We start from the raw sequence: 26,711 nt of genomic DNA on the forward strand, positions 1-26,711 counted from the left end.
ACACTACAATCACTTACTATAGTCTACCACAGTTCTCTCAGTTTTATTACTGGGGATTATTTTAGAACTGTATCAAAATGTGGGGTGGTGTTCACTCACTAATAGAAGGGAAAAACATTGTCTCCTTTTTGTTTATAAGGCATTGCTTGGAAAGCTACCCTTCTACCTCACTTCTCTTTTAAATATCAAATCCATCTCTCATCGCACACGATCACAGGAATTTTTATCCCTTGAAACTCCTCAGATCAGTACAGAGCTTGGTAAATTAGCTTTTAGTTTTTTCCCCTCACATAAATGGATCAAGTTGCAAGAGGTATTGAAAATGGATGGGTATGTATTGGTCAATCATTTCAAGTATATGCTTGATGATATGGTTGTTTTACAGTGTTGCTGCTTTGGTTAATTGACAGACATAATTTTCTACCTATTACTGTTTTTATTGTTGTTGTTGTTGTTGTTGTTGTCATGTTTCTGTCCTTTATGGCAGACTCCATTCTTAATTATTTAACTTTTTCATCTTTCTACTGTTTTCATTGCTGTTTATAATTCTTGCTAGACATTGCTGCTACTTATTTTGTTTTCATGGACTTTTTTCATCACTTTATTGCAATTATATATTTGTATCCTTCTAGCCCATTGAATGTTAACTCAGGGCATTGCTGTAAAAGAGCTTAATGCTCAGTCAGTTTCCCCTGAATAAACAATGGTTGATGATGAGTACTGACAGCTGTTTAGCTTGTGTTTATATGATTGTGGCATCTAACAGAGATGTTTATTCATGTTTTTATTAGACTGAAAGATCTCAGAGAGCTCGTGGGACGTAGCTAACTCACTGCAACAAACAGTGGGCGAAAGAAAGGAAGTATGGCTCCAGCGCATCCTCGAGCAGGCTTTTAGGCCCACCCAAAAAATCCTGGACAGAGACATGATGAAAACTATTTAAAGGTTTAACTCGAACAATACAGTACTACACAGTTCGCAGTCTTTTCACATGTTTTCAACAAGTATTTTCTCTCATGTATAAAGTGTTCAAACAGAAATCACACACAAAAACAAATTTTCAAACATTTAAAGAATTAAAGAAAAAATGAATTGTTTCTTTTGTCTGTATTTGTTCATGATTACAATACTAAATTTAATATTTTATAAGAAGATGTTTTTGTTTTCCACACTGCTAGGAAGATAGATCACTTAGATATAGCTCCATCATTATTCAAAGTCAAGAAAGATTGTATTTTATGATGTAAAAAAAATAATTAAAACATTTAAAAATTAAGGAAATTTCTCTGACATTTCTAATTTTTTCTGCTGTATAAAAAAACATACTGAACTATGACACCACTGTACCATAATGAAACCAAACCATGAATTCAGTGAACAGTTTCATGTCTAATATTTGGGGTTTGAAAATCATTCCTAATAAAATTATTTCCATCTCAACTGTTGTTGGGGTTGCTTCAAAATAACAAAAAAATGCTAAATATCTTAAATACTGTAACATATTGTTTTTACTCCTTGCATTTTAAACGGGTCTCATGTAAAACTGTGTGGATACAGTTTCAACAAATATGACTAAAGTTACTATCATAAAAATTACCAACTGTACTTTAAAGGATAGGCTCACAATTTTCATTTTTAATATCATAGTACAGGTACACACACATTCATTAGTGACTTCCCATTATCAGAAGACTGGCTTTTTTTTTAGTGTATGGTATAGTGTATCAACTTAAAAAAGACACTAAATGGCTACCAAATAATATTTCTCTGGACAGATTATTAACATGAGTATGAACATCTACATGAAAACAGACTTGCCTAAGTGGACATGAAATATATGCAAACACAATAATTCAGAGTGTTTTGGGAACTTACAGTGTGTGACACCAGCCAGGGTCTGGTAGAAGGTGGGTGTGTCGCTGTCATCTGTGAGCGTGACACACACTCCTCCAGACAGAAGCCATCTGGATAAAGTGAAAGCTTCCTTGTTCTGTAAGAGCCAGTTCCTGAAGCGCTCATAATTCACCTTGTCACCCTGCCACAACACACAAACAGACAACTACGCTGTTAGTCTGTCAAAGCAGATAATGATCTGCATCTGTAAGTCTCTATCTGACTGTGAACCTAGTGTACATGTTCCTGTGTATGTGCATTTGGCAGTAGCAGGGTCTTTTAATGAGGATGGGATAGTTGATGAAACGATTAGTCAATTAATCCATTAGAGTATAAACTGTACATATACACACACACACACACACACACACACACATATTTATATCTATCTATCTATCTATCTATCTATATATGTATATACATATATGTGTGTGTGTATATATATATATATATATATATATATATATACATATATATATATATACATATATATATATATATATATATACACACATATATATATATATACACACACACACAGACACAGACACACACACAACCACACCCACACACACACAACCACACCCACACACACACACAACCACACCCACACGCACTAGTTATCACTAAAGAGACATGTCTGAGCACCAAGACCCGAGGCAAGGAAAAAGCCACCTCTGGGAGCCGTCCACACTGAGAGAGCCCACAGACCACGGCCACAGGGAGCGCTGCCGTAGAGACCAACCTGACCCGGGCAGACAGGAGGCTCCACACCGAGGTGCAGTGCCCTTCAGCCACCCAGGTCAGAGCTGTCCACGGGACAGCACCCACATCGGTAGACCAGGCACAAGTCTCAGTGTGGTAGGCCCCCATGAGGAAACACTGGAGCTAAAAACAGACTAAAACAGTAGGATAGGACAAAAGGTATAAAATGAACCAAATAAACAAAAAGCTATTTAACTCATAAAATGAAGTTAATAGCTAGGTAAGAATGATCTAAAACAGAGACATAAAATGCATCAAAACTAAAACCTATACCTAAAATGACAAAAGATAAATGTTAAATGAGATAAGAACGTAAAAAGAGGAAGGGTAAGAGCATTTTAAAAAAAAAAATTTAAAAATAGATAAATCTGTTAAAAGCCTGATAAAAGGAATTTCAAATAGATAAATAAAGAGATCAGTTAAAAGCCCGATTAAAAAGATGAGTCTTGAGCCTCTTTTTAAAAACATCAACAGTCTCTGCAGTCCTGATGTTCTCCGGCAGGCTGTTCCACAATTGGGGGCCATAATAACTAAATGCCGCCTCCCTGTGGGTTTTCAGTCCTGCCTTCTGGTATGGTTTAAAGACCTGTGCCGGAGGACCTCAGGGTCTGCGAGGGTTGATATGGTAAAAGCAGGTCAGATAAATAAGAAGGCCCAAGACCGTTAAGACATTTAAAAACTAATAAAAGAACCTTAAAATCGATCCTGAAGCGCACGGGGAGCCAATGCAGTGATTGTAAAACTGGTGTAATGTGCTCCCACCCTCTGGTCCTCGTCAGCACTCATGCAGCTGAATTCTGTAGTAATTGTAGATTTGAGATACTCTTTTTGGGAAGACCAGAGAGCAGGGCATTACAATAATCTAACCTACAGGAGATAAAAGCATGCATCAGCACCTCCATGCTGGCCTGAGAGAGAAACGGGCAGACTCTGGCTATATTCTTAAGGTGGTAGAAACCTACCTTTGTTATGTTTTTAATATGTGGAATAAAACAGAGCTCAGAGTCAAAAATCACACCCAGATTTTTTACAGATTGTGTTAGTTTAAAATCCTGTAGTTTTGGTAAAAGTTTCTCTCTCTGGCCTTCAGGACCAATGACTAAAACCTCTGTTTTGTCCTGGTTGAGCTGCAGGAAATTCGCTGCCATCCATGACTTTATGTCTAAAATGCAGTTAAAAAGGGCATCAATTGGCCCTGCGTCATCAGGAGACATGGCGATGTACAGTTGCGTATCATCAGCATAACTATGAAAGCTAATGCCGTGCCTCCTGATGACGTCCCCCAGGGGAAGCATGTAGAGATTAAAAAGAGTTGGACCTAAAATTGACCCCTGGGGGACCCCAAACTTTATCTCATGGGTTCCTGAGGAACATGTATCCATACTTACAAAGAAGTGTCGATCAGTAAAGTAAGAGACGAACCAGTTAAAAACAGTACCAGAGAGGCCGACCAGGTGCCTCAGTCTATTTAATAAAATGTGATGGTCGACTGTATCAAAGGCGGCGGTTAGATCCAGTAAAACCAAGACTGTGAGTTTATGGTTATCTAAATTGCACCTGATTTCGTTTAAAATATTTTAAAGGGCTGTCTCGGTACTGTGGTTCATCCTAAAACCAGACAGATACTTCTCTAAAGTGTTATTTGTATCTAAAAAATCATTTACTTGGGTAAAAACCAGTTTTTCTCAAATTCTGCTTAAAAATGGTAAGTTGGATACAGACCGATAATTATTAAAAATGTTGGGGTCTAAATTGCTTGGGGCTTCACCACTGCCGTTTTCAAGGAGGTCGGGAAGACACCCGTCTGAAGAGAGCAATTCACCATGTACAGTTGCTGTTCCTCAAAGAATCCGTAAAACGTTTTCAAAAACGGTGTGGGAATTGGGTCTAAAAGGCAGGTTGTGGGCTTTACTTGGGAGAAAACTCGACCAAGTGTCCTCGCATCAACCAGGGCAAAACTCTCCAGTGTTTCCTCAGGAAAAAGCAATGATTCAGGTGTGTCGACAGTTAAAATCTGTTGAGATAAAAGACTGGATCTGATGTCACTGATTTTACTTATGAAGCGGTCTGCAAAGTCCTCTCCAAGAGCATTGGCTGTTGTCTTAGGCAATCTGTTAAAATTACTGTTTGTTAAAATATCAATTGTGGAGAAGAGGAAATTGGGATTGTTTGTATTGTCAGAGATTAGTTTTTTGAAGTGGGAAATTCTTGCCTGTTTGACTGCGTTATTGTAGGTTTTGAGATGTTGACGTAATATTTCGTAGTGGACTGTTAGTTTTGATTTTCTCCATCTCCTCTCAGCACTCCTGCAGCATCTTTTCAGTTGTTTGATTTCCTGATTTCTCCACAGGGGTGTTGGTTTTGTTCTAATTGTTTTGATTAAAAGTGGAGCCACTGAGTCCAGCATTGACTTGAGTTTGTTGTTAAAATTGTCCACAATAAAATCACAGGGTGCTGGTAAAATCTCTGCAGATGTGCTCTGTAAAATCTGGACCTCCTGTTGGTTAAAACTGGTGATGTTAAAAAACACACAAAAGTGGTCGGACACAGCCAGATCCACAACAGAGGACACACTCACGGACAGGCTGTAGGTTATGACCAGGTCCAGGGTGCGCCCTCTGCTGTGGGTTGGCTGTGTGATATGCTGTTTAAAATCCAAACAGTTTAAGAGGTTTAAAAATTCTCTGGATACTGGGTCCAAGGTGTTGTCAGTGTGTAGATTAATGATGTGATGTGTAACTGTGAAAAGAAACTTAATTTGAGGACATTATGGTTTTTGTTACTGATGCAGTTCCGCATCCCCCCCCCCCCCCCCCCCCAAAATTTGGTGGGGAAGCCTCGGTGAGAACAACAGGTGCGTCAGTGCCAAGCCATGTCTCTGTAAGGAGAATACTGTCTAGGTTATTGTCTAAAATTAAATAATTCAGCACTGCCATTTTAATACACTGGACAAAAATATAAACGCAACACTAGTTTTTGCTCCCATTTTTCATGAGCTGAACTCAAAGATCTAAAACATCTTCTATATACACAAAAGACCATTTCCCTCAAATATTGTTGACAAATCTGTCTAAATCTGTGTTAGTGAGCACTTCTCCTTTGCCGAGATAATCCATCCCACCTCACAGGTGTGGCATATCAAGATGCTGATTAAACAGCATGATTATTGTCCAGGTGTGCCTTAGGCTGGCTACAATAAAAGGCCACTCTAAAATGTTCAGTTTTGCTTTACTGGGGGGTCTGGGGGATCAGAAAACCAGTCAGTATCTGGTGTGACCACCATTTTGATTTCAAAAGGCGCTTTTGTACTCTATTAACAAGCACAATAACTCACTGTACTGCCAAACTTTGCATCATGTCTGTGGAGGTGGCTCCATGTGGGAAACTTACAACAATAGCTGTTTTATGAGCACGTGACAAACACCTCTGTAATGATGAAAACAAACTTAACATGAGCCAGAGAGATAATGGAATGGAATGTTGTGTTTTTTATAAAATGAAATGGTCTAATAAAATCAATCAATTGATGAGGGTGCTGTGTAAGTTATCAGTCTGTAGCTTATTTGCTGCGGTCATTATGTCCAAAATGAGTTAACAAGACATTTGACTAGAATGACTGTAAATGCTAATACGCGTATTCATGTGGTGACAGACTGGCAGGCTGTGGTGTTTGCTGACCTCACTGAAGCACTTTTTGACGGAAGCAGGAACTTCTCCATCCAAGACCTGCAGAACTGCTTCTATATCTTCCCGAGCAGCATATCCACCCAGATCACTGGCAAACAGGCTGAAGAGGTCTGTGACAAACAAACAAACACACACACACACACACACACACACACACACACACACACACACACACACACACAGTGTCAGAAAAGATTTCAGCTTTGTCACAGGAAGGCAGGACTCTTGCATGTCACATCAGTAAGGACAGTAGAAGCTGCAATGTCAATAACTTCCTTATGGGTTAGCTTGCCTGCAAAACTCAACCACAGCTACGTATCAGAAAAATAAGAGGGGGAGAGAGGAGGTGGAGGCCACAAGAAGGTGCATTTTGGCACAAAACATCCAATCTCAGCCCTTAAAATTATGATGTGCGCACTTTTCATGTGTGAAACATAGATTGTGCTTTGTAGTAGGGCTGCAACTAATGCCTATTTTTGATTTATATATATTCGAAATATCTAATTAGGCTATGTGTGTGTTTCATCCCACACAGTCTCTAAGAGCATGAGACCCCAGGTAGACGGGCTCAGGGCAGTAGAAAGAGGCAGCTCAGGAGGGCAACCAGATGCGCAGAGCACCTCAGGAAGTCAGCAACATAGGCAGGGCCACAGGATGGCACAGAGTTTGACAACGAAGTTGCACCCCTCATGGAGATGGGATCCCACTGGAACCCAATCATGAAGATGAGACCCCACTGGAGGATGACCAAGGGACTTAAGATTAGGAATGGCAGTTGGCAGCTGATGATCCGGCTGCAGGTTGGACCCATGGAGAAACTCTTGAACATGTAATGGCTCCTTAATTAGCAAGTTGACTTTACAGAGACGGCATATCTTTTCAATTTCTCCTGACATTGTGGTGTTTGGTTTGTTCACCGCTCCACGACATGCGCATTAAGGCCCAAACATACTCGCCCCTGTGCACGCAAAGCTCAGATTTTACGACCGTGCGGACTCCGCTCCGCGCACCAGTGACTGCTCGGCATGTATTTTTCACATTGCGGGGATTTTTCATGGACATTTTTACAGGAAACTACAACGCGGAAGTGTGCTCGACTATGAAAGCCCGAATGACTGCGGACACTCCTCGTGGAGTCCGCTTCGCTTATAGTACGCCCGAGTATGCTTGTGTCGAGCGGGCGGAGGCGTTGATCTCCCCCCCACCCCCCACCCTCCGCTCTCTCACTAAGCAGCCTCCCTCTGTCTCCTCTCACTCAGCCTCGTTCAGCCTCAATCTCGTCAGCATGCTCCACACACATGCTGTCTCCCCCCCACAACTCGCGATTGCATCGTCATTTAAAAAAGACATCGTGAAACAACCCTTCTATCGCCGGCCCTTCTATGTGCCGATGGGCGATCGGATCGCCCATCGGCACAACCCTAGCTCACTGCATGAGTAATTGTTAATCAAACCTGTTTTATTAAAAATGAATACAAGTACAATAAAGTAGCCGACTGGACTTGTATGAGTAGTTGGCTGTTTGGTCTGCAGCTGGTGCTTATGGAAGGCTCTGTCACAACCCAAAGATATTTAGTTACTGTTATAAAGAAATAAAGAAACCAGAAAATATTTATATTTAAAAAGCTTGAATCAAAGACTTCTTTTTTTTCTTAAAAAACAAACAAACAAAACAAAAAAACAACTGAAGTAATTAAAAACATAAAGTTATAGTATCACAAAATTATCCAGGAGACTCATTTATGTTCACAATACGGAAAAGTGAGGATATGATTAAAATAAATCTTTTAAAGGAAACTGCAAAAATGCAAAATAGACTGCATTTACACAACGAGTGCTTTAACAGTCTTAGCGACCACAAAACCCTTTACACTACAGGCACCAGTCACACAATTCACATACATATTCATACACTGGTAGCTGAGGCTACCATACAAGATGCCTGCTCTTCAGATAATCATTCACACACATTAAAACACCAGCAATTTGGGGTTCTAGACAGCAGGGGCTAGGGATCACACCACTATTGACTGGTAGACAACCTCTTTACCTTCTGAGCCACAGCCACTATGATTACTACATCAGTGGAGCTGAGGTGGAGGAAGTGAACAGTTTTAGGTTACTGGGATTTAGCATCACAGAGAACCTGACATGGTCATGTCACTTCTCCACCCTGGTTAAGCAAGCTCAGAAACAGCTGCATTTCTTCAGGAAACTTAATAAGACTCAAAATTCCATGCCATCCTCCCATGCCAAGTTCTCGTCAATTTTTACAGAGGAGTAATAGAAAGCATACTAACTGAAAACATTACAAACTGGCATTGTTATCCACCATAAAAATTGTTTGGGTTTTTCTTGTGTAGCATAAAGAGACTACAATATGCATTTAGTTGTGCAACACTGTGTTGTGCAATGACAATTAATAAACCTTAAACCTTGGAGGAGAAGTTCCTGGATAATCTTACTTTTTTAACTTCAATATAGAGACAGGATACAGCGGGTAAAATAAATATTGAACACGTCAACATTTTTCTCAGTAAATATATTTCTAAAGGCGCTATTGTCGTGAAATTTTCACCAGATGTTGGTAACAACCCATGCAATCCACGCATGCAAAGAAACCAAAATAAATAATTTCAGAAATTAAAGTTATGTGTAATAAAATGGAATGACACAGGGAAAAAGTATTGAACACGCTTACTGAAATTTATTTAATACTTCGTACATAAGCCTTTGTTGGTAATGACAGCTTCAAGACACCTCCTGTATAGAGAAACTAGTCGCATACATTGATTAGGTGTGATTTTGGCCCATTCTTCCGCACAAACAGTCTTCAAATCTTGAAGTTTCCGTGGGCCTCTTCTGTGAACTCTGATATTTAGTTCTTTCCACAGATTTTCTATTGGATCCAAGTCAGGCGATTGGCTGGGCCATTCTAGCAGCTTTATTTTCTTTCTCTGAAACCAATTGAGAGTTTCCTTGGCTGTCTGTTTGGGATCATTGTCTTGCTGAAATGTCCACCCTCGTTTCATCTTCATCATCCTGGTAGATGGCAGCAGATTTTTATCAAGAATGTCTCGGTACATTTTTCCATTCATCCTTCCTTCAATTGTATGAAGTTTGCCAGTGCCGTATGCTGAAAAACAGCCCCACACCATGACGTTCCCACCTCCAAACTTCACTGTTGGTATGGTGTTTTTGGGGTGATGTGCAGTGCCATTTGACCTCCAAACATGGTGTGTATTATGGCATCCAAAGAGTTCAATTTTGGTCTCATCTGACCAGACTATATTCTCCCAGTATTTCACAGGCTTGTCTAAATGTTGTGCAGCAAACTTTAAACGTGCTTCAACATGCTTTTTCTTCAGCAATGGAGTCTTGCGTGGTGAGCGTGCATACAGGCCATGGCGGTTGAGTGCATTACTTATTGTTTTCTTTGAAACAATTGTACCTGCTAATTCTAGGTCTTTCTGAAGCTCTCCACAAGTGGTCCTTGGCTCTTGGACAACTCTTCTGATAATTCTTTTCATTCCTCTGTCAGAAATCTTGCGAGGAGCACCTGGTCGTGGCCGGTTTATGGTGAAATGATGTTCTTTCCACTTCCGGATTATGGCCCCAACAGTGCTCACTGGAACATTCAGAAGTTTAGAAATCCTTCTGTAACCAATACCATCAGTATGCTTTGCAACAATAAGGTTGCGAAGGTCTTGAGACAGCTCTTTGGTTTTACCCATCATGAGATGCTTCTTGTGTGACACCTTGGTAATGAGACACCTTTTTATAGGCCATCATTTGGGACTGAACCAGCTGATATTAATTTGCACTGACAAGTGGCAGGATTGCTTTCTAATTACTGATAGATTTCAGCTGGTGTCTTGGCTTTCCATGCCTTTTTGCACCTCCCTTTCGTCATGTGTTCAATACTTTTTCCCTGTGTCATTTCACATTATTACACATAACTTTTTTTATCGACATCTATGGTTTGATTTCTTTGCATGTGTGGATTGCATGGGTTGTTACCGACATCTGGTGAAAATTTCATGACAATAGCACCTTTAGAAATATAGTTACTGAGAAAAATGGTGACGTGTTCAATATTTATTTTACCCGCTGTATATGGATGGATATATGCACTTCAAAGTGAAGTATAGGGAGAAAATATTTAAAATCTGCAGGTGTAACTGGCAGTTCTAGCGAAGGATGAGGGTCTTCCTGCATGAAATCCGACTTACTCATGCCACTACTAAAAAAACTTTATTACTTAGTACTGAATTACTGCCACATGGCATATACCACCTCGCACCAGCCATGTTTCTCTTACAGTTTACATCCATGTCTGTAAACACATGTATGCCTCACACACATTTTCCCTCGGACAGCACACACAGATCTATACAACCAGCACAGTTTCAAGGTGGACACCCAAGAGTCATGTCACCAATTCATTATCTGACTAAATGTCTCCCCTTCTGTTCCTGAGATATGACACTGAATAATGGCCAGAAAAGTTTTATGCAGAGAATTATGTCACATTTAAGCTGACCTTTGACCTTTTGATTATAAAAAGTCATCGTTTCATTATTTCATCCTCATAGACATTTTTGTGAAGTTCACAGTGACCCTGACCTTCAACCACAAAATTCTAATTAGTTTATTCTTCGGTCCAAGTGGACATTTGTGTCAAATTTAAAGAAATTCTGTTAAGGTGTTCTTGACATAACACATTCACAAGAATGAGACAGATGCTAAGGCCTCATTTACACCATAAGCGATGCGGTCGCGAAACGGTCCACAAGCGTAGCAGTAGCACATGTGTATTCACACCAAAACCGAACAGACGTGTCGCACAGCAACCGTTGCTGTCCCGTCAAAATACAAACCAGACCTGAACAGTTGGTGGCGGTAGTGCACCATGTTTGCAAATCTCCAATAAACCCTAAAGAAGAAGTGAGTTTGGACCCAAAGCCCAGGTTGGACAGGTTTGCATGCCAGTGGTTATTCCAACGCGTGGAGAATTAATATTTAGCACCACAAAAGTCTTTGCTTGCTTTGTATTACTAGCCTTAGCACAAAAAGCCCATTCGTCTCGGTGCCTACGATGGCCAAGAGAGGTCACAACACAGGCAAACACAAGTTGTTTTGTTGAATACAGGAACCATTTGCTCGCAACTCGTCTCTTCTATTTTCGAGCTTGCTCGCGAAAGCAGCATGACTCGAGCAGCGTGTAGAACGGATGAGGTGTGAATGCTCTAACCTGTTAACATGCTCGCTTAAATGAAAACACATGTAAAGAGTGAACGTTTGCGAGTGCTACATGAATGCATCGCTTGCGGTGTAAATAAGGCCTAAGTCAGACTGATCTTGACCTCTGACAACCAAAATCCAATCAGTTCACTGATAAGTCCAAGTGAACATGTGTGCCAAATTTGAGGTGTAGGGCTGTAGTCAACCAAAGAAAATCTTGGTTGACTAAAGTTGCACATAATCTTCAACTATTTGATTAGTTGTGGGAAGAAAAAAAATCTGCACGTTATTTTTACTTCAGGTGGTGTGTCTGTGTCACTCTGCAGTTACACCTCCAAAACACTAGTCAGCGGTGGAGGACTGTGTTAAGTGCTGTAAAGTTTATTTCAAATCAAACTTTATTTATATAGTTGATTCAAAACACACACTAAAATATGGCTTAATTGAGACAATTTCAAACACAAGTCCACAAATTGGCTTCACTATAAATCGCAGAACTGACAGACAAAAACTTGTCTTTATCTGGACACATTTCCCCCACCAATACAACATGCTAACGTTATTAGCACAAGTCTATGGCATTTTACATTGTATAAATTGGCCTAGCGTCTAGCGATCATTTCCTCTTCTCATATAAAACCAGGGACAACAGCAACATTTAACAAAGGTAACGGCACATGATTTGGCTCCATTACAACTTACAACATTCACCGACAAAACAACTGTCTTATAGGACTGCACGATTAATCGTAATAAAATCGTGATCTTGATTCATATGCATATGCAATCTAATTTTTCAATGACGGCGATTCTGCCGGCCCCGCCCGTGCCGGGAGCCGGGACATCATCTGCATAAAAACAAGCGCTCCCAACGACGCAGCGTTATACCACGTGATGCAGAGCGACACCCGGCCGGCAGTTTGGAAAGCAGCGAGATAAGAGGGAAACACACTGCTAACTGTAGCCAGAGATACCCCACCATAGGCTTATCCAATGTTAAGAAAACGGTTACTCTTCCTGTCTCCTAAGTGGGCGTGGTTAGCTCTCCCTCCAGCCAGAGCCTGTTCTCTCTCTCAACCGCCCCTCCCTCCCAACCCCTGTTGGTAAGATGTGTGGCTTGTGGAAAATGAACCCAATATTTACTTCAGTGACTACAGGGTGAAAGAATTTACCATAAATTGTGATCACGTTCATTTTCCTCATTGACAACAATACATTCAGAGCTGCCGCAAGTCTCCTACGGGGGCGTGGCGCTGACGTCACTGAATCAGGAAGTGAGCTGAGTGGGGTATCTTGCTTTATCCAATATCTCTGCTGTAGCCTCAGTTTGTGCCTCATGCAGATCTGCTGGTAAAGTTAACTAAGCGTCAGCAAGCGTGATAAAAGACAGCAGAGAGGCGACATTGTGCAAATAAACCAAAGATTTATTAATTTTCTGTAGCAGTAAACACATGGGCCAATAACAAATGTGTTGACTAACTATGCTAAAGCTTTACAAGCTATTCAGGGCTGCTGACGATAACATTAACATGACAAACAGCAAGGCTACGGCTAACAAGTTAACGTACTAACACTCCTCAGACAGACACACACACACATACCGGACAGCCTCTCAGTCCTTAGCTGCTAACGTTAGCTCATGTACAACACAGGTACCACACAGAAACTTTTACAGAGGGTCATAATATGCTTCTAGTGACTGTCAAATCACCAGTGAAAGTTGTTTAAAATGCGTACACGGAGAGCAGCTGAGCGCCTGCTCTCATGGGACAAAGATCCTCTGAGAAGAAAGACGGATCACTCTGCTCTGTCGCCAGGAACAAACTGGGAGGCAAAGATCCTCTCTGAGGAAGATGGTTCACTTTGCTGCAGGGTTTTTTTTTTTGTTTTTTTTTTTAAATAAATTAAACACACATTAAAGAACATACAAGATCCTGTAGAGAATTAATACATATAATACAATAAACACTGCCAAATTAAATGAAGGAAGAGAATTTTTTAAAGGCAAATAAAATATTGGGGATTTATGTAAAAATATACAGAGACATATAAATAATTATATAGTTAAAGATATGTAGGCTATGTTAGGTGAATACTCCTGTCAAATGCATGGTGTTGAAACGTTTAATTTTGATCTCCCTTAGTCCATTTATACTTTATTTTATCATAATAATAACAATGAATATTATGAATTGTTCACATTTTAATTTAATTTTAAAAACATTTATCACACAGCATTTTGTGGAAAAGTCAAATGTTCAGTTTACAGTTTTAATAAACTTGGTACTGTTTCTCAGCACATATATTGTTTTGTCTTCATGCAATGTAATTAGCACATATTGTTATTGCACCATTGGTTGTGGCCTTGGTGCCCCACATTTTGGCCGTGATGCCCCAATAAATTTGTATTTATCAAAGGCCAAAGTGGAGGAGTGTTCCCTCTCTGCTGACCAGAGTTTATGTGCATTGTGTCTCTTGTATCAGGCACAATCGTAGGTTTTGTTATTTAATGATATTTTTTTTTATTATTTATTTATAATTAGGTGTGAGGACCCTATAGAAATGCAAGGATTTTTTTATTATTATTATTATTATTATTATTATTATTATTATTATCATTATTATTATTATTATTCCTCCAAATGAATTGCCTTTTTGGGAGGCTTAACATACCCGAAAACTCATGAAACTTTGCACACATCTCAGAACTGGTGAAAAATTTGATATTTTAAGGGTCTCGTGCGTGGGTTCCAAAAAATGGCTCAGTGGCGCCCCCTACAAAAGTTTGAGGAAACAGCCCCTGAAGCCAGTTTAACCTACAGTCAGGTCCATAATTATTTGGACAATGATACAGTTGTCATCATTTTGGCTCTGTACACCACCACAATGGGTTTTAAATGAAACAATGAATACCTGCTTAAAGTGCAGACTCTCAGCTTTCATTTAAGGCTTTTTTCAAAAATGTAGTATGAACCGTGTAGGAATTACAATCATTTCTTCACACAGTCCCCGAACTTTAAGGGCTCATAAGTATTTGGACAAACTAAGATAATCATCAATTAAACAGTCAGTTTTAATACTTGGTTGCAAATCCTTTACAGTCAATGACTGCCTCAAGTGTTGGACACATAGGCATCATCAGATGCTGGGTTTCTTCCCTGGTGATGCTCTGCCAGCCCTTTACTGCAGCCGTCTGCACTTCCTGCTTGTGTTTTGGGTGTTTTGCCCTCAGTTTTGGCTTCAGCAAGAGAAACGCATGCTCAATTGGATTCAGATCAGATGATATGACTTGGCCATTGCAGAACATTCCACTTCTTTGCCTTAAAAAGGTCTTTGGTTGCTTTTGCAGTATGCTTCAGGTCAATGTCCATCTGCACTGTGAAGCATCGTCCAATGAGTTTTGAAGCATTTAGTTGAATCTGAGCAGATAATGGTGCCCCAAACACTTCAGCTTTCATCCTGCTGCTCTTGTAAGCAAGACAAGACTTCACTAGAATAAATACAGAGGGTTTATCACAAGATGCAAACCATTGGTTAGCCTTAAAAATGGAAGGCCAGATTAGAGGTTGTCAAAAACCATCTAAAAAGCCTGTACAGTTGTGGAACAGCATACTATGGACAGATAAAACAAAGATCAACTACCAGAATGATGGGAAGACAAGAGAAGGAAGAAGGGAAGGAACTGCTCATGATCCAAAGCACACCACCTCATCAGTGAAGCATGGTGGAGGTATGTTGTTATGTCATGGCCATGTATGGCTGCCAGTGGAGCTGGTTCTCTTGTATTTATTGATGATGTGACTGCTGACAAGAGCAGCAGGATGAAAGCTGAAGTGTTTGGGGCACCATTATCTGCTCAGATTCAACTAAATGCTTCAAAACTCATTGGACGATGCTTCACAGTGCAGTTGGACACTGACCTGAAGCATACTGCAAAAGCAACCAAAGACATTTTTAAGGCAAAGAAGTGGAATGTTCTGCAATGGCCAAGTCATATCATCTGACCTGAATCCAATTGAGCATGTGTTTCTCTTGCTGAAGCCAAAACTGAGGGCAAAACACCCAAAACACAAGCAGGAAGTGCAGACGGCTACAGTAAAGGGCTGGCAGAGCATCACCAGGGAAGAAACCCAGCATCTCATGATGCCTATGTGTCCAACACTTGAGGCAGTCATTGACTGTAAAGGATTTGCAACCAAGTATTAAAACTGACTGTTTAATTGATGATTATCTTAGTTTGTCCAAATACTTATGAGCCCTTAAAGTTGGGGGACTGTGTGAAGAAATGGTTGTAATTCCTACACGGTTCATACTACATTTTTGAAAAAAAGCCTTAAATGAAAGCTGAGAGTCTGCACTTTAAGCAGGTATTCATTGTTTCATTTAAAACCCATTGTGGTGGTGTACAGAGCCAAAATGATGACAACTGTATCATTGTCCAAATAATTATGGACCTGACTGCACGTGTATGAAACTCGGCAGGCTCATGTAAAACTCCAGGACCTACAAAAAGGCCTCTTGGAGGCATCCTCTAAACCCAACAGGGAGTCGGCCATTTTGAATTTACTGTGCAATTTTGATGCATTTTTGGCCATTTCCAGGGGTCATAAATGAACGAAATAGTCCTAGAGATTTCATCCGATCGACTTCAAACCTTGGTCTGTCCCATCCCAAGACCTTGAAGATGAAAAGTTATCAAAAGCTTGAGTTTTCGTCAATGCGTGTGACCGTGGGATGGCGTCAAAGTTAGGGGTCTCGCCACTAAACAGGAAGTAGTTTATAACTCCAGCATACATGGTCCAATCTTGCCCAAACTTCACAGGATTGATGACAGTCCCGCCCTGAACACATCTACATGTCAATAATTAGACATAAACATAGCGCCGCCTACTGGCAACGGGAAATGTCATGGTTTAGACTTTAATGTACATCTCCTACAGACTTGACCAGATCCACCTCAAACTTGGTGAAAAAAGTCATAAGACGTTGATGACGCTTTATTGTGGAAATTGTGCGTTTTCGTCAAAGGGCGTGGCCATGGCCTGGCGGCGAACTTTGATGTTTCAACGTGATGATACAACGTTGCTGTAACTTGACTCCACATGGGAATATCTTGCCAAAACTTCACACATATGATGACAGTCCAGCCCGAACACATCTACAGAGGAATTTTGAATCACTGCCATAGCGCCACCTACTGGCAACAGAACGCTACTTTATACATTCTTTGATGTCCCTCTTCTAGCAGGTTAATCAGACCCACGTCAAACTTGCTGATCCAAGTCCTTACAAGTTGATGATACTTAAAAATGAAGCTTTTGAGTTTTCATCAAATGCTGTCACTGTGGCTCCGCCTTGTTTGCCATCAAACACGATGTTGTTTTGAAGGGATCAGGGATGCTTGAAAACTCACCAAACGTGGTATACACATCACAGGTCGCAAGTCCTGTTGTCTGATGTGATTTTTGTGCTTTGATGCACCAAGATGGCTCAACGGTGCCCCCTAGAACATTTCAATTAAGCAGCCCCCAAAGCTGGTTTGACCTGCATGTATGAAACTTGGTAGGCACCTCTATGCTCCAAACCCAACAGGAAGTCCGCCATTTTGAATTTACTTGTGCCACTTTTGTGCATTTTTGCCCATTTTCAGGACTTGTAAATTAACTAACTTGTCCTACAGATTGAATCAGATTGGCTCCAAACTTGGTGTATGTAAGTGTGACTATGTTGTGACCAAAAGTTATCACAGGATTTGCCCAATGTTGAATGGTGCGCCCGCTGCCGAGCATTGAATCTTGAGGTCTCGCCATGAAAAACGAAATTGCTGTAGCTCTGGCATAAATGGTCCAATCTCCACCAAACTTCACATGATTCATATTAGTCCCGCCCTGAACACATTTTCATTACCATATTGCCTGATAATCATAGCGCCACCTAGTGTCGAAAGGAAGTACTTCTTACCAGACACTTATTTTTGGATTCACCTGAAATTTCAATGCTGTGGTCTATATTTTATGTTCACAAACATGACATATCATTAGTGTCTACGTGTGCTGCAGAGGGTTTACTTTTGATGTCTCGCCATGAAACAGGAAATTGTTATAAATTTGGAGTAAACGGTGCGTTGTCCACCAAACTTGACATGATTTATATTTGTCCCACCCTGAACACATTTATATGACAATATTCCGTGATAGTCATAGCACCACCTAGTGGGGAAAGGAAGTACTTCTTACCAGACACTTATCTTTGGATTAACCTGAAATTTCGGTGCTGTGGTGTGTATTTGATGTACACAAACATGACATATCATTAGTGTCTATACATGCTGCAGAGGGTTTAAATTTGAGGTCTCGCCATGAAACAGGAAATCGCTATATTGTTGCCGTAAATGTTCTGATCTCCATCAAACTTCAGATGATTCATATTAGTTCTACCCTGAAAACATTTATATGACCATATTTCCTGATACTCATAGTGTTACCTAGTGGTGACAGGAAGTAGGTCTCAAACACTTCTCTTTTGATTTATCTGAAAGTGAAATGCTGTGGTGTATATTTGATGTACAAAAACATGATGTATAATTGCTGCAAGAGGAAGTGATACAAAATGTGAAATATGTCATTCCAGCACTGTATCAAGGATATGCAAAGTCACTCCTGCATGCGATGTCTAACTTTGACAGAAATGAATTGACACGTCAGAAGACGTCCTGCCAGCCCCCCCGAGTTGCGTGAAGGTGCGAGGGCCCGTTCATTGCTGCTTGCAGCTTTAATTTTTGTTATTTTTCCTTTTGTATCAGGAAATAAGCACAATAAATCGTGAGAGAATAGTGATCAATTATAAGCGTGATTCTCATTTTTTCCAGAATCGTGCAGCCCTACTGTCTTATACTAAACGCGTTTTCCAAGCAAATACAACATGCTAATGTTATTATCGCCAGCCTATGGCATTTCACATGGTAATATTATACATTAGCCTAGTGATGAGCGGAGATTTCCGCTGAGAGCATAGCGACCAAATAATCGACTAGTCGACCAGGAGACTACAGCCCTACTGAGGTGTTCTTCAGATATCACATTCACAAGAACGAGACAGACAAGGTCACAATGACCTTGACATTTGACCACCAAAATCTTATCAGTTTATCTTTAAGTCCAAGTAAAAATTTGTGCCAAATTTGGAGAAATTCCCTTAAGGCGTTCTTGAGATTACGTGTTCACAAAAGATGGGACGGACGGACGAAAAATAGATAACTTGTCCATTTCCATATGCGTCACATGGAACTAAAGACACTTATAAATTCTGCGGTCTGCTTCCAGTGAACAGAGCAAAAATGAATTAGATGGCTCTACTTCAGCTCAGACAGCCGTGTCAAAAACAGTGGTTCAAGTGTGTGGAAGCCCTTTGAAAAACAGCATTAATTAAGATTAACAAAAGAAAAAGAAAGAAAGAAAGGAAGAAAGAAAGAAAGAAAGAACGTTCACTTGCACTAATGTTAAGACAACAAAACTCTACACACAGAAGAGCAACACACACTTCTGTTAACTCATTCCAAACAACTTACACTTGGCCTTCTCCTCATCCCGTCCTCTGGTCAGAAGCACCAGACCCACAATCAGATTATTGAAGTGCAGCCCTTTAGATGAGCCTCCAAATGAGGTGTAGATCACCTAAAAGTAATAAAACACACAGGGCAATGTGAAAAAATGGACAACTTCATAATCACCTCATGTTCACATTGTCTGCAACATGATCAACAAGTTAGCAGAGGTCAATTTATTCACTACAGTGCTGACAACAGGAACATGTGAATGAGCAACAAGGCTGTCAGCTCAGACAATTTTACCATCAGTGGTCACCAGTGAGTCAAATTACAGCATTTTCTCATTTCCATTTCATGTGTTACACAGACATTATAAAAGGTTGACACATCATTCACACTTGTAATATCTACAAACATCGAATAAAGCTGCCATGCAATTAAGACAATCAAAGCTTAAATAATATGAAGCCCATTATGAAGTGATGTACTAATGGCGCATTCCAGGCAGGCTTCTGAACTCGTAAGTCACGACTTCAAGTCACGAGTTACGACTTTGTAGCGCTCCAGGAAAGTTACGGCAAACTGCCAGTTACTTCCTGTTTAACGTTGAACATATTATGTTAACATATTATGATTGCAACGTGCAAATTTATTTTACATTGTCCTAAAGTCTATTTCTCACCGTGTATCAGACGCAGCATCACCGCATCCACAGGGCTGCCACATTTGTTTGTGGGTTATGTGATGTCAGAGGTCGGAACTGGGAGTACATCAATTTGGTACGAGTTCATGGGTGGGAAGTTACAGGTTTGACTGCCGTTCCCGTGCACTTTCACGGGTTACAGGTTGTGAAAACATGAGTTACGGGTAGCCTGGAACGCACCATAACAATGAGAGGCTTTGAGTGAGGACATATCCCTTTACCAAAACATAGTTTACGCTTTGACAGCAGAACGGGGGGGGCACTGACAGATGAGTTATGACGTGGCGTATCACACTAGAAGTTTTCATCGTTTGTGGTTACACATGATTTTCATGAATTATGTTTTGGTTCAAGTACATTATTGGAGGTTGGCTGATTCTCACGGATACACCAGTGGTATAATCTCTGTGACAATACAAAGTGTTCATATATATATATATATATATATTTTTTTTTTTTTTTAAATGTTTGTGGGTATCTGTTACTATGTTAAATGTATTTTATGTTGCTCCGAACTTGAATCAATCCAAATAAGACTGAATACTGAGACTGAAGACTGAAGACTGAATGTACACTCTGTTTGATGTCACATAAACTCCCAAAGAAAGGCCTAAAAATGGCCCACATAAATATATGTAGTATTAAAAATAAATTAAATGAAGTGGAGGTTATACTTGTGTCTAATAATTTTCATATTTTAGCTGTGTCTGAAACACATTTAGATGCTACTTTTGAGGACGCATCCTTGATGATAGAGGGGTTTAATATTTATAAGAAAGACAGAAATGCTTATGGAGGTGGGGTTTGCATTTATGTGCTGCGCCACCTACCTGTAAGAATAAGGCATGTTTTAATGCAATCTGATATTGAAGCTCTCTGGTTGCAAGTACATTTAAAGCATCTTAAATCTATACTCATAGGATGTGGTTACAGACCCCCCAGTGCTAATTCTGAATATCTAGACAAAATACGTGAAAAGTTTGACTCTGCTTGTAGTACCAATTTTGAATTATATTTTATGGCAGATATGAATTAGACTGGAAGTCTTTGTCCTGTCCAATGAGAAGGAAATTAACAGATGTATGTGCAGCTTCAGGGCTGTCTCAAGCAATAGATAAACCAACAAGAATCAGTTTTAATAACGATGGCAGAAGAGTAGCAACTTGTATTGATCATCTCTATTTAAATACACCTGAGATTTGCTCTAAAGCTATATCTATGCCTACAGAATGTAGCGATCATAATTTAAGTTTAGTTTAGTTTAGTTTAGTTTATTTACTTTATTAATCCCCCTGAGGAGAAATTCAATGTGTTCACTCTTGCTTGTCAATTACACACAGGTCCGAAAGACACACACATGCACAAACAGGACCCATACATACACAAAGTGGAGAGATGTCAGAGTGAGGGGGCTGCCCTTGGTGAGGCACCCCGAGCGTGAGAATAATTAAAAAAGAGGCCTTTTAAAACATTTAATGAGGAGAAATACAAAGTTGTCAAATATCTTGTGGCTTGAAGATCCTGAAGCTGCCTTTAAGGTTTTTGATGACACATTAACAAGTGTCATAGATCATCATGCACCTCTGAAAAAATCCACAGTGAGAACTATTAATTCACCATGGTTGGACAGAGAAATTAAAAAACATATGATTGAAAGAGATCAGGCAAAACAGATTGCCTTATCATCTGGTATATAATCAGATTGGCAAGTTTATTGTAAATGAAGGAATTTTGTTACAAAATTAAATAGGAGAAAGAATAAAGAATATTATGGCAACATAGCTCAGGAAATTAAACAGGATAGTAAAAGATTATGGAGCATGTTAAATCATTTAGTTAAGGGCAATACCAAGTCTTCACCATCTTACTTAGAAACTGGGGGGGAGTTTTTAACTAAACCTAGGATATTGCTAATCATTTGAATAATTATTTTATAAATAAAATTGATAAGCTGAAAAATATTGTACAGCATAACAACACTGATCTCGCAGTTACATTAATAAATGAAATTATGGAGGGTAGAGAATGTAATTTTGATTTCAAGAATGTTACGGTATCAAAAGTTGAGTTAATGTTAATGACTTGCAAGAATAAGTCACCTGGGATTGATTTTCTTGATGGAAGGCTATTAAAACCTGTTGTTGCTATTGTGGCCCCAGTGATTACACATATAATTAATCTATGTCTGACTAAAAATATATGGCCAAAGGGATGGAAAATTGCAAAAGTTATACCAATACCAAAAAACAAAAAGTTGCAGTTTTCTGAGTCAAATAGTCGTCCTACAAGTTTATTGTCAATTCTAAGTAAAATAATGGAAACAGTCGTGTATGAGCAAATTCAGTCATATTTTTCTTATAATAACTTATTTACAGATTTTCAGCATGCTTATAGGGAAAAATACTCCACGGCAACAGCTTTGACCCAAATGTTTGACGATTGGTGTAATGATCTCGAGCAAAAGAAAATGATCAGAGCTGTTTTTCTTGATTTTTCTGCAGCTTTCGATATTCTTGGTCATGAATTATTATTATTATTATTATTATTATTATTATTATTAGGAAAATTGAAATGTTATGGGTTCTCATCCTCAGCTTTATTAACAATTAAACGTTATCTGAGTGAAAGATGGCAAATGGTTTATTTTAATGGAAGTGAGTCAGATTTAAAACTGGTCAAACATGGAGTACCTCAAGGAAGTTGCCATGGACCTCTTTTGTATTCTATTTTCACCAATGATTTCGCCTTGGCATTAAATACAGCTCACATGCTGATGATACAACAATTTATTTAGCTGGAAGAACTATTGATGAATTAAATGAAAATTCAAGTGAAGAAATGAAGTTGGTTTCAGAGTGGGTTAGCTGTAATAAACTTTTTTGAATGTACAAAAAACAACCAGTATGGTTATTGGATCAAAAAATTCATTGAGTTCAAATCTAAAGCTTGATGTTACCATTAATAATCAATCCATCAAACAAGTGAATGAAGTTAAATTACTAGGGATTATCATAGATAACAGATTATCATGGAATATACATATTAAGATAAATAATAACTAAAACTGGAAATATTCTTTCTATGATTAGGGGATGCTCTAAATATTTAATAACGCAAACCACTAAACTGGTAATCCAAGCTTTGGTTTTGTCACACATGGATTATTGTACAGTTGTTTGGTCCAATACCTCACTAGCCAACATCAGAAAACTACAGCTTATACAAAATAAAGCAGCACGTGTAATACTTTCCTGTGGAATGAGGACAAACATTTGTAAAATGCATGCCAGTCTCTGTTGGTTGGATGTTAAGAACAGATTGTTATATTTGTTGATGGTATTTATTCGAAATGTTATCACAACAAAGATGCCAAATATTTTTTGTAGAAAATTATCTTTTAGTTCAGAGACACATAATTACTCAACTTGTCATGCTAGGGGAGGTTATATTACCTTACCCAGAACATTTTCTCAACATACAATAATATACAGAGCTATGAAGAAGTGGAATGCCCTTCCTAATTATGTTATACAACAGCAGGGCTCAACAATAAGGATTGCCCGATTGCCCGGGGCAAGTAAAACTCACGGTCCAGCATGTAAATTAACAACACACTTGCCCGATCGGGCAAGTTGCTAAAAATAGTAAAAGTTAATAACTAATTGATAAAATAAATGTATTTTAAAACGTGCTCCTTCGGCTCTGATGCAGCGGTCTCTCTGCCTGAAGTCACAGGCACACGTAACAATGTCCTCCCCACAGCCCCCATTGATATTATTTTGCACGACGGACACTTCATATAATAACATAACAATATACTATTTATGGTGTTATGCCATCGTGTCATTTCTGTCTCTACATGGTCACGCGTTAACAATTCTCCTCTGCTCTCTGTATCGCGCACGGCGGAATTCCGCCACACACACAGGTGAGCATGCTAGAGCGGCTCAGGCCGCATTTTCCTGACCAAACCTGACCCCGAGCCCGGTGCAGTTTGTCAGCTGACAAAGTTATTGTTATGGACACTGTGTAGCCTAAATAACCATCGACAGACTGCACATTATGCACAGACAAAAAGCTGCTCGCACAGCAGTGCAGCACGGCACTCATGCTGAGCTTGTGTTGCGTTCAGGCTTTGTCACGTAAATAACAACTTACAACTAACAACACTTGAATAGGTCATAGCACAAAACAGCAGCATGTCAAGTGACTTTTTACTTTTATTATATTCAATACAATTGTATGTTCCTAAATCTTGAGACGCCTCATATGTAAGCTAGAAAGACATTTCACCGGCTCATTACTGTGCACACATGTACTGTATGTACTTAGTCCTAAAGAGCCCTTCTGGTGCCAGTAGGTACATAGAAACATCCCAGCAGGCTGTGCTTTGCAAGCATACAAATAAGTTTCACGCATGTGAAAATTATTTTTCATGCGTGTGCTTCACCTCCGCTGCTACAACTCCATCCTAGGGGAAACACTGCTATGTGTGTTTTGTGCAACAGGTGGATGTGGTAGTCTACTGGTAGAGTAGAGAGAGAGCTAAGTGGCGTTGAAGTAGAGTAGAGCAGGGCAGAGAGATGGAAGCAAAATATATTAAACCCGGTGTTAATACAGCAGAACTGGAAAGAGGGGTGAAAAATAAATAGAGGTGGGCATGGCTCAAGTAGGGTGCAAAATTATAGACGGACAATGATTGACAAATTTTTCACTTTAAGCCCTGACACATTTGTGTAGGAATTAAGCTACAATACATGACATGTTCGCAAATACAGTGCGAATAAAGATTACATAACATAAAAATAACTGCAGTCTTTGTTATTTGATAGCCGCTTAAATTAAACAATTTTTTTAGGGCAAGTAAAAACTGACTTCGGGCAAGTAGATCTCTGACCAACTTGCCCAACCGGGCAAGTGAAAAAAAAACCTTAGCGTTGAACCCTGAACAGAAAAACATGGTAACTTTTAAAATAAAACTGAGAGATTATTATTTAACTCAAAATTTCAACCATTAGACACCACAGGTCATTTATACCTGTTCTCCGTGTTTGGGTCATGGCATATTGTGTGACAGGATATACAGTAAATGGTTTGTGATGATTCAATGTGGCAGCTTGTAATTCGGATGTTCAGTGTTCGTCTCATGTCGCGTGTGTTCTATGTATGTGTATTTGTGTATATGTATGTATTAAGTATGTCTTGTATATGTATTGTCACTCATGAAGATGAAAAGACCCCAGGAAGAATAGCGGCTGCTTTGCAAAAGCTAATGGGGATCTTAATAAACTAAACTATGTCTCCCACACCACAGCTCTGATAATTAATTTAAAGAAAAACTAAAAAAAAAAGAAAAAAAAAAAGAAAAAAAAGAAATGCACGTTGGTACTGCACCAACACAATGGGTCTCATTCATGAAAAGTGAGTAAATCTGTGTGTATATTTGCACATAAAAGCCTACTCTACTAAAAACCTACTCCGGATTCAGGAACGCTGCGGGAAACTCAGATTTGATCGTAAACACGTGTGTATGATCATGAAAGCCAATCCATCATAAAGTGACAGCGCACTCCTGGTAATCAGCAATTAGCATAAATCCCCGCCCATGAATAGCCATTGACCACCATATAAGGAGGTGTAGGTGCATCCAGTCGACCTGTCAGTCATGGCGCAAACAAAGAAAGAGAGAGAAAGAAAAAATAATTTTTCCGAAGCGGAGATCGAAATAATTTTGGGTTAAGTGGACTTAAGAAAAAACATTTTATTTTCTTCAGTTAGTAGTGGTGTGACGGGGACAGGCAAAGCGAAGGCCCGCAGGGAGGTAACAGATGCTGTTAATGTTGTCTCCGTAGTACAAAGAACCATGTCAGAGGTGAAGCGTAAATGGTTTGCTATGAAACTGGGGGCAAAGAAACGCATAAGCACACACACAAAAAAATACAGTGATCACCAAACAAACAGAAGATTCATTTGTGGGGTTTTGAATGAAGTGGGAACAGGAAACCAGAGATGTTTTGTGCATAATGGATAAACTCTGAATCAGTGATGGCTGTCGGAATGTAGAACGTTTCATGAATGAGTGGGTCTCATTCATGAAACGTGAGCAGAAGGAATTTGTGTGTAAACTGTTCGTAGACGGAAATTTACGTGCATGTCCGCATTCATCAGTATTTTAGTAGCTCCAATCTTTTCGTAGCTACTAACAAAATCTACTCCTGCTCCTGACCACTCGTAGTGCTTGTGTAAATTTAGTAAAGCACATAAAAATTGCTTGTCACTATTGGAAATTACAATTTTAATTCGTATTGCGCTCTGTTATGTACACAATACACAGATGCCTTTGAAACACTTAATCTAAATATGACAAAATATTAAAAATATAACACATTTAGTTAAATTAGTTGGCAATTAGCAGGTTTAAGATCCAGATTAGGTTCATGACTGTGAATTATCTATGTAAATGGACTCAATAGATTACACGTTCTTTCTACATGTTGAATGATGATAATAAAAATATCCGTAAGGACAGCTGGATCACAGCCTCTTTGGCCTCGGTGCCTGGGTTCAGCACGGGCAGCAGGAGCAGCTGAAAGAATTATTTGAGACAACATGTGTTTTTTTTGTTTTGTTTTTTTGTGGTTTTTTGATCATTTGAATGAATAAATCTGATTTGAAAATGTTTAATTTACGTTGTATTAAACAGAGCTTTAGGCTATTAAGATTCAAATAATTTGAAGACGATGCATACAAACTGCTGTAGGCTATATGTTATCCGTATCATTTGTTAAAATAAATGTTAAATAGCTCTACATTCTGACAGCCATCACTGATTTAGAGTTTATCCATTACGCACAAAACATCTCTGGTTTCCCG

At 39.3% G+C, this 26,711-nt stretch overlaps 1 protein-coding gene across 8 annotated transcripts in view; it reads right to left on the reverse strand.

Annotated features, from left to right (window-relative positions):
• The window catches only part of usp32 (ubiquitin specific peptidase 32), a 266,626-nt gene that overhangs the window by 208,232 nt on the left and 31,683 nt on the right, over nt 1-26,711 (reverse strand). For all 8 annotated transcript variants that reach the window (XR_007449393.1, XR_007449395.1, XR_007449394.1 and 5 more), the window contains exons 3-5: nt 19,157-19,262; nt 6,337-6,455; nt 1,876-2,035 (exon numbers count right to left, since the gene is read on the reverse strand). Coding sequence is in view for 1 of the 8 variants with exons in the window: in XM_049576738.1 (XP_049432695.1) it covers nt 1,876-2,035; nt 6,337-6,455; nt 19,157-19,262 (385 nt within the window). In the remaining 7 variants the exon portion in view is untranslated. The remainder of the gene's footprint in view (nt 1-1,875; nt 2,036-6,336; nt 6,456-19,156; nt 19,263-26,711) is intronic.

The sequence above is a fragment of the Epinephelus fuscoguttatus genome, linkage group LG5, assembly GCF_011397635.1.
Source record: "Epinephelus fuscoguttatus linkage group LG5, E.fuscoguttatus.final_Chr_v1".
Lineage (NCBI taxonomy): Eukaryota > Metazoa > Chordata > Actinopteri > Perciformes > Serranidae > Epinephelus > Epinephelus fuscoguttatus.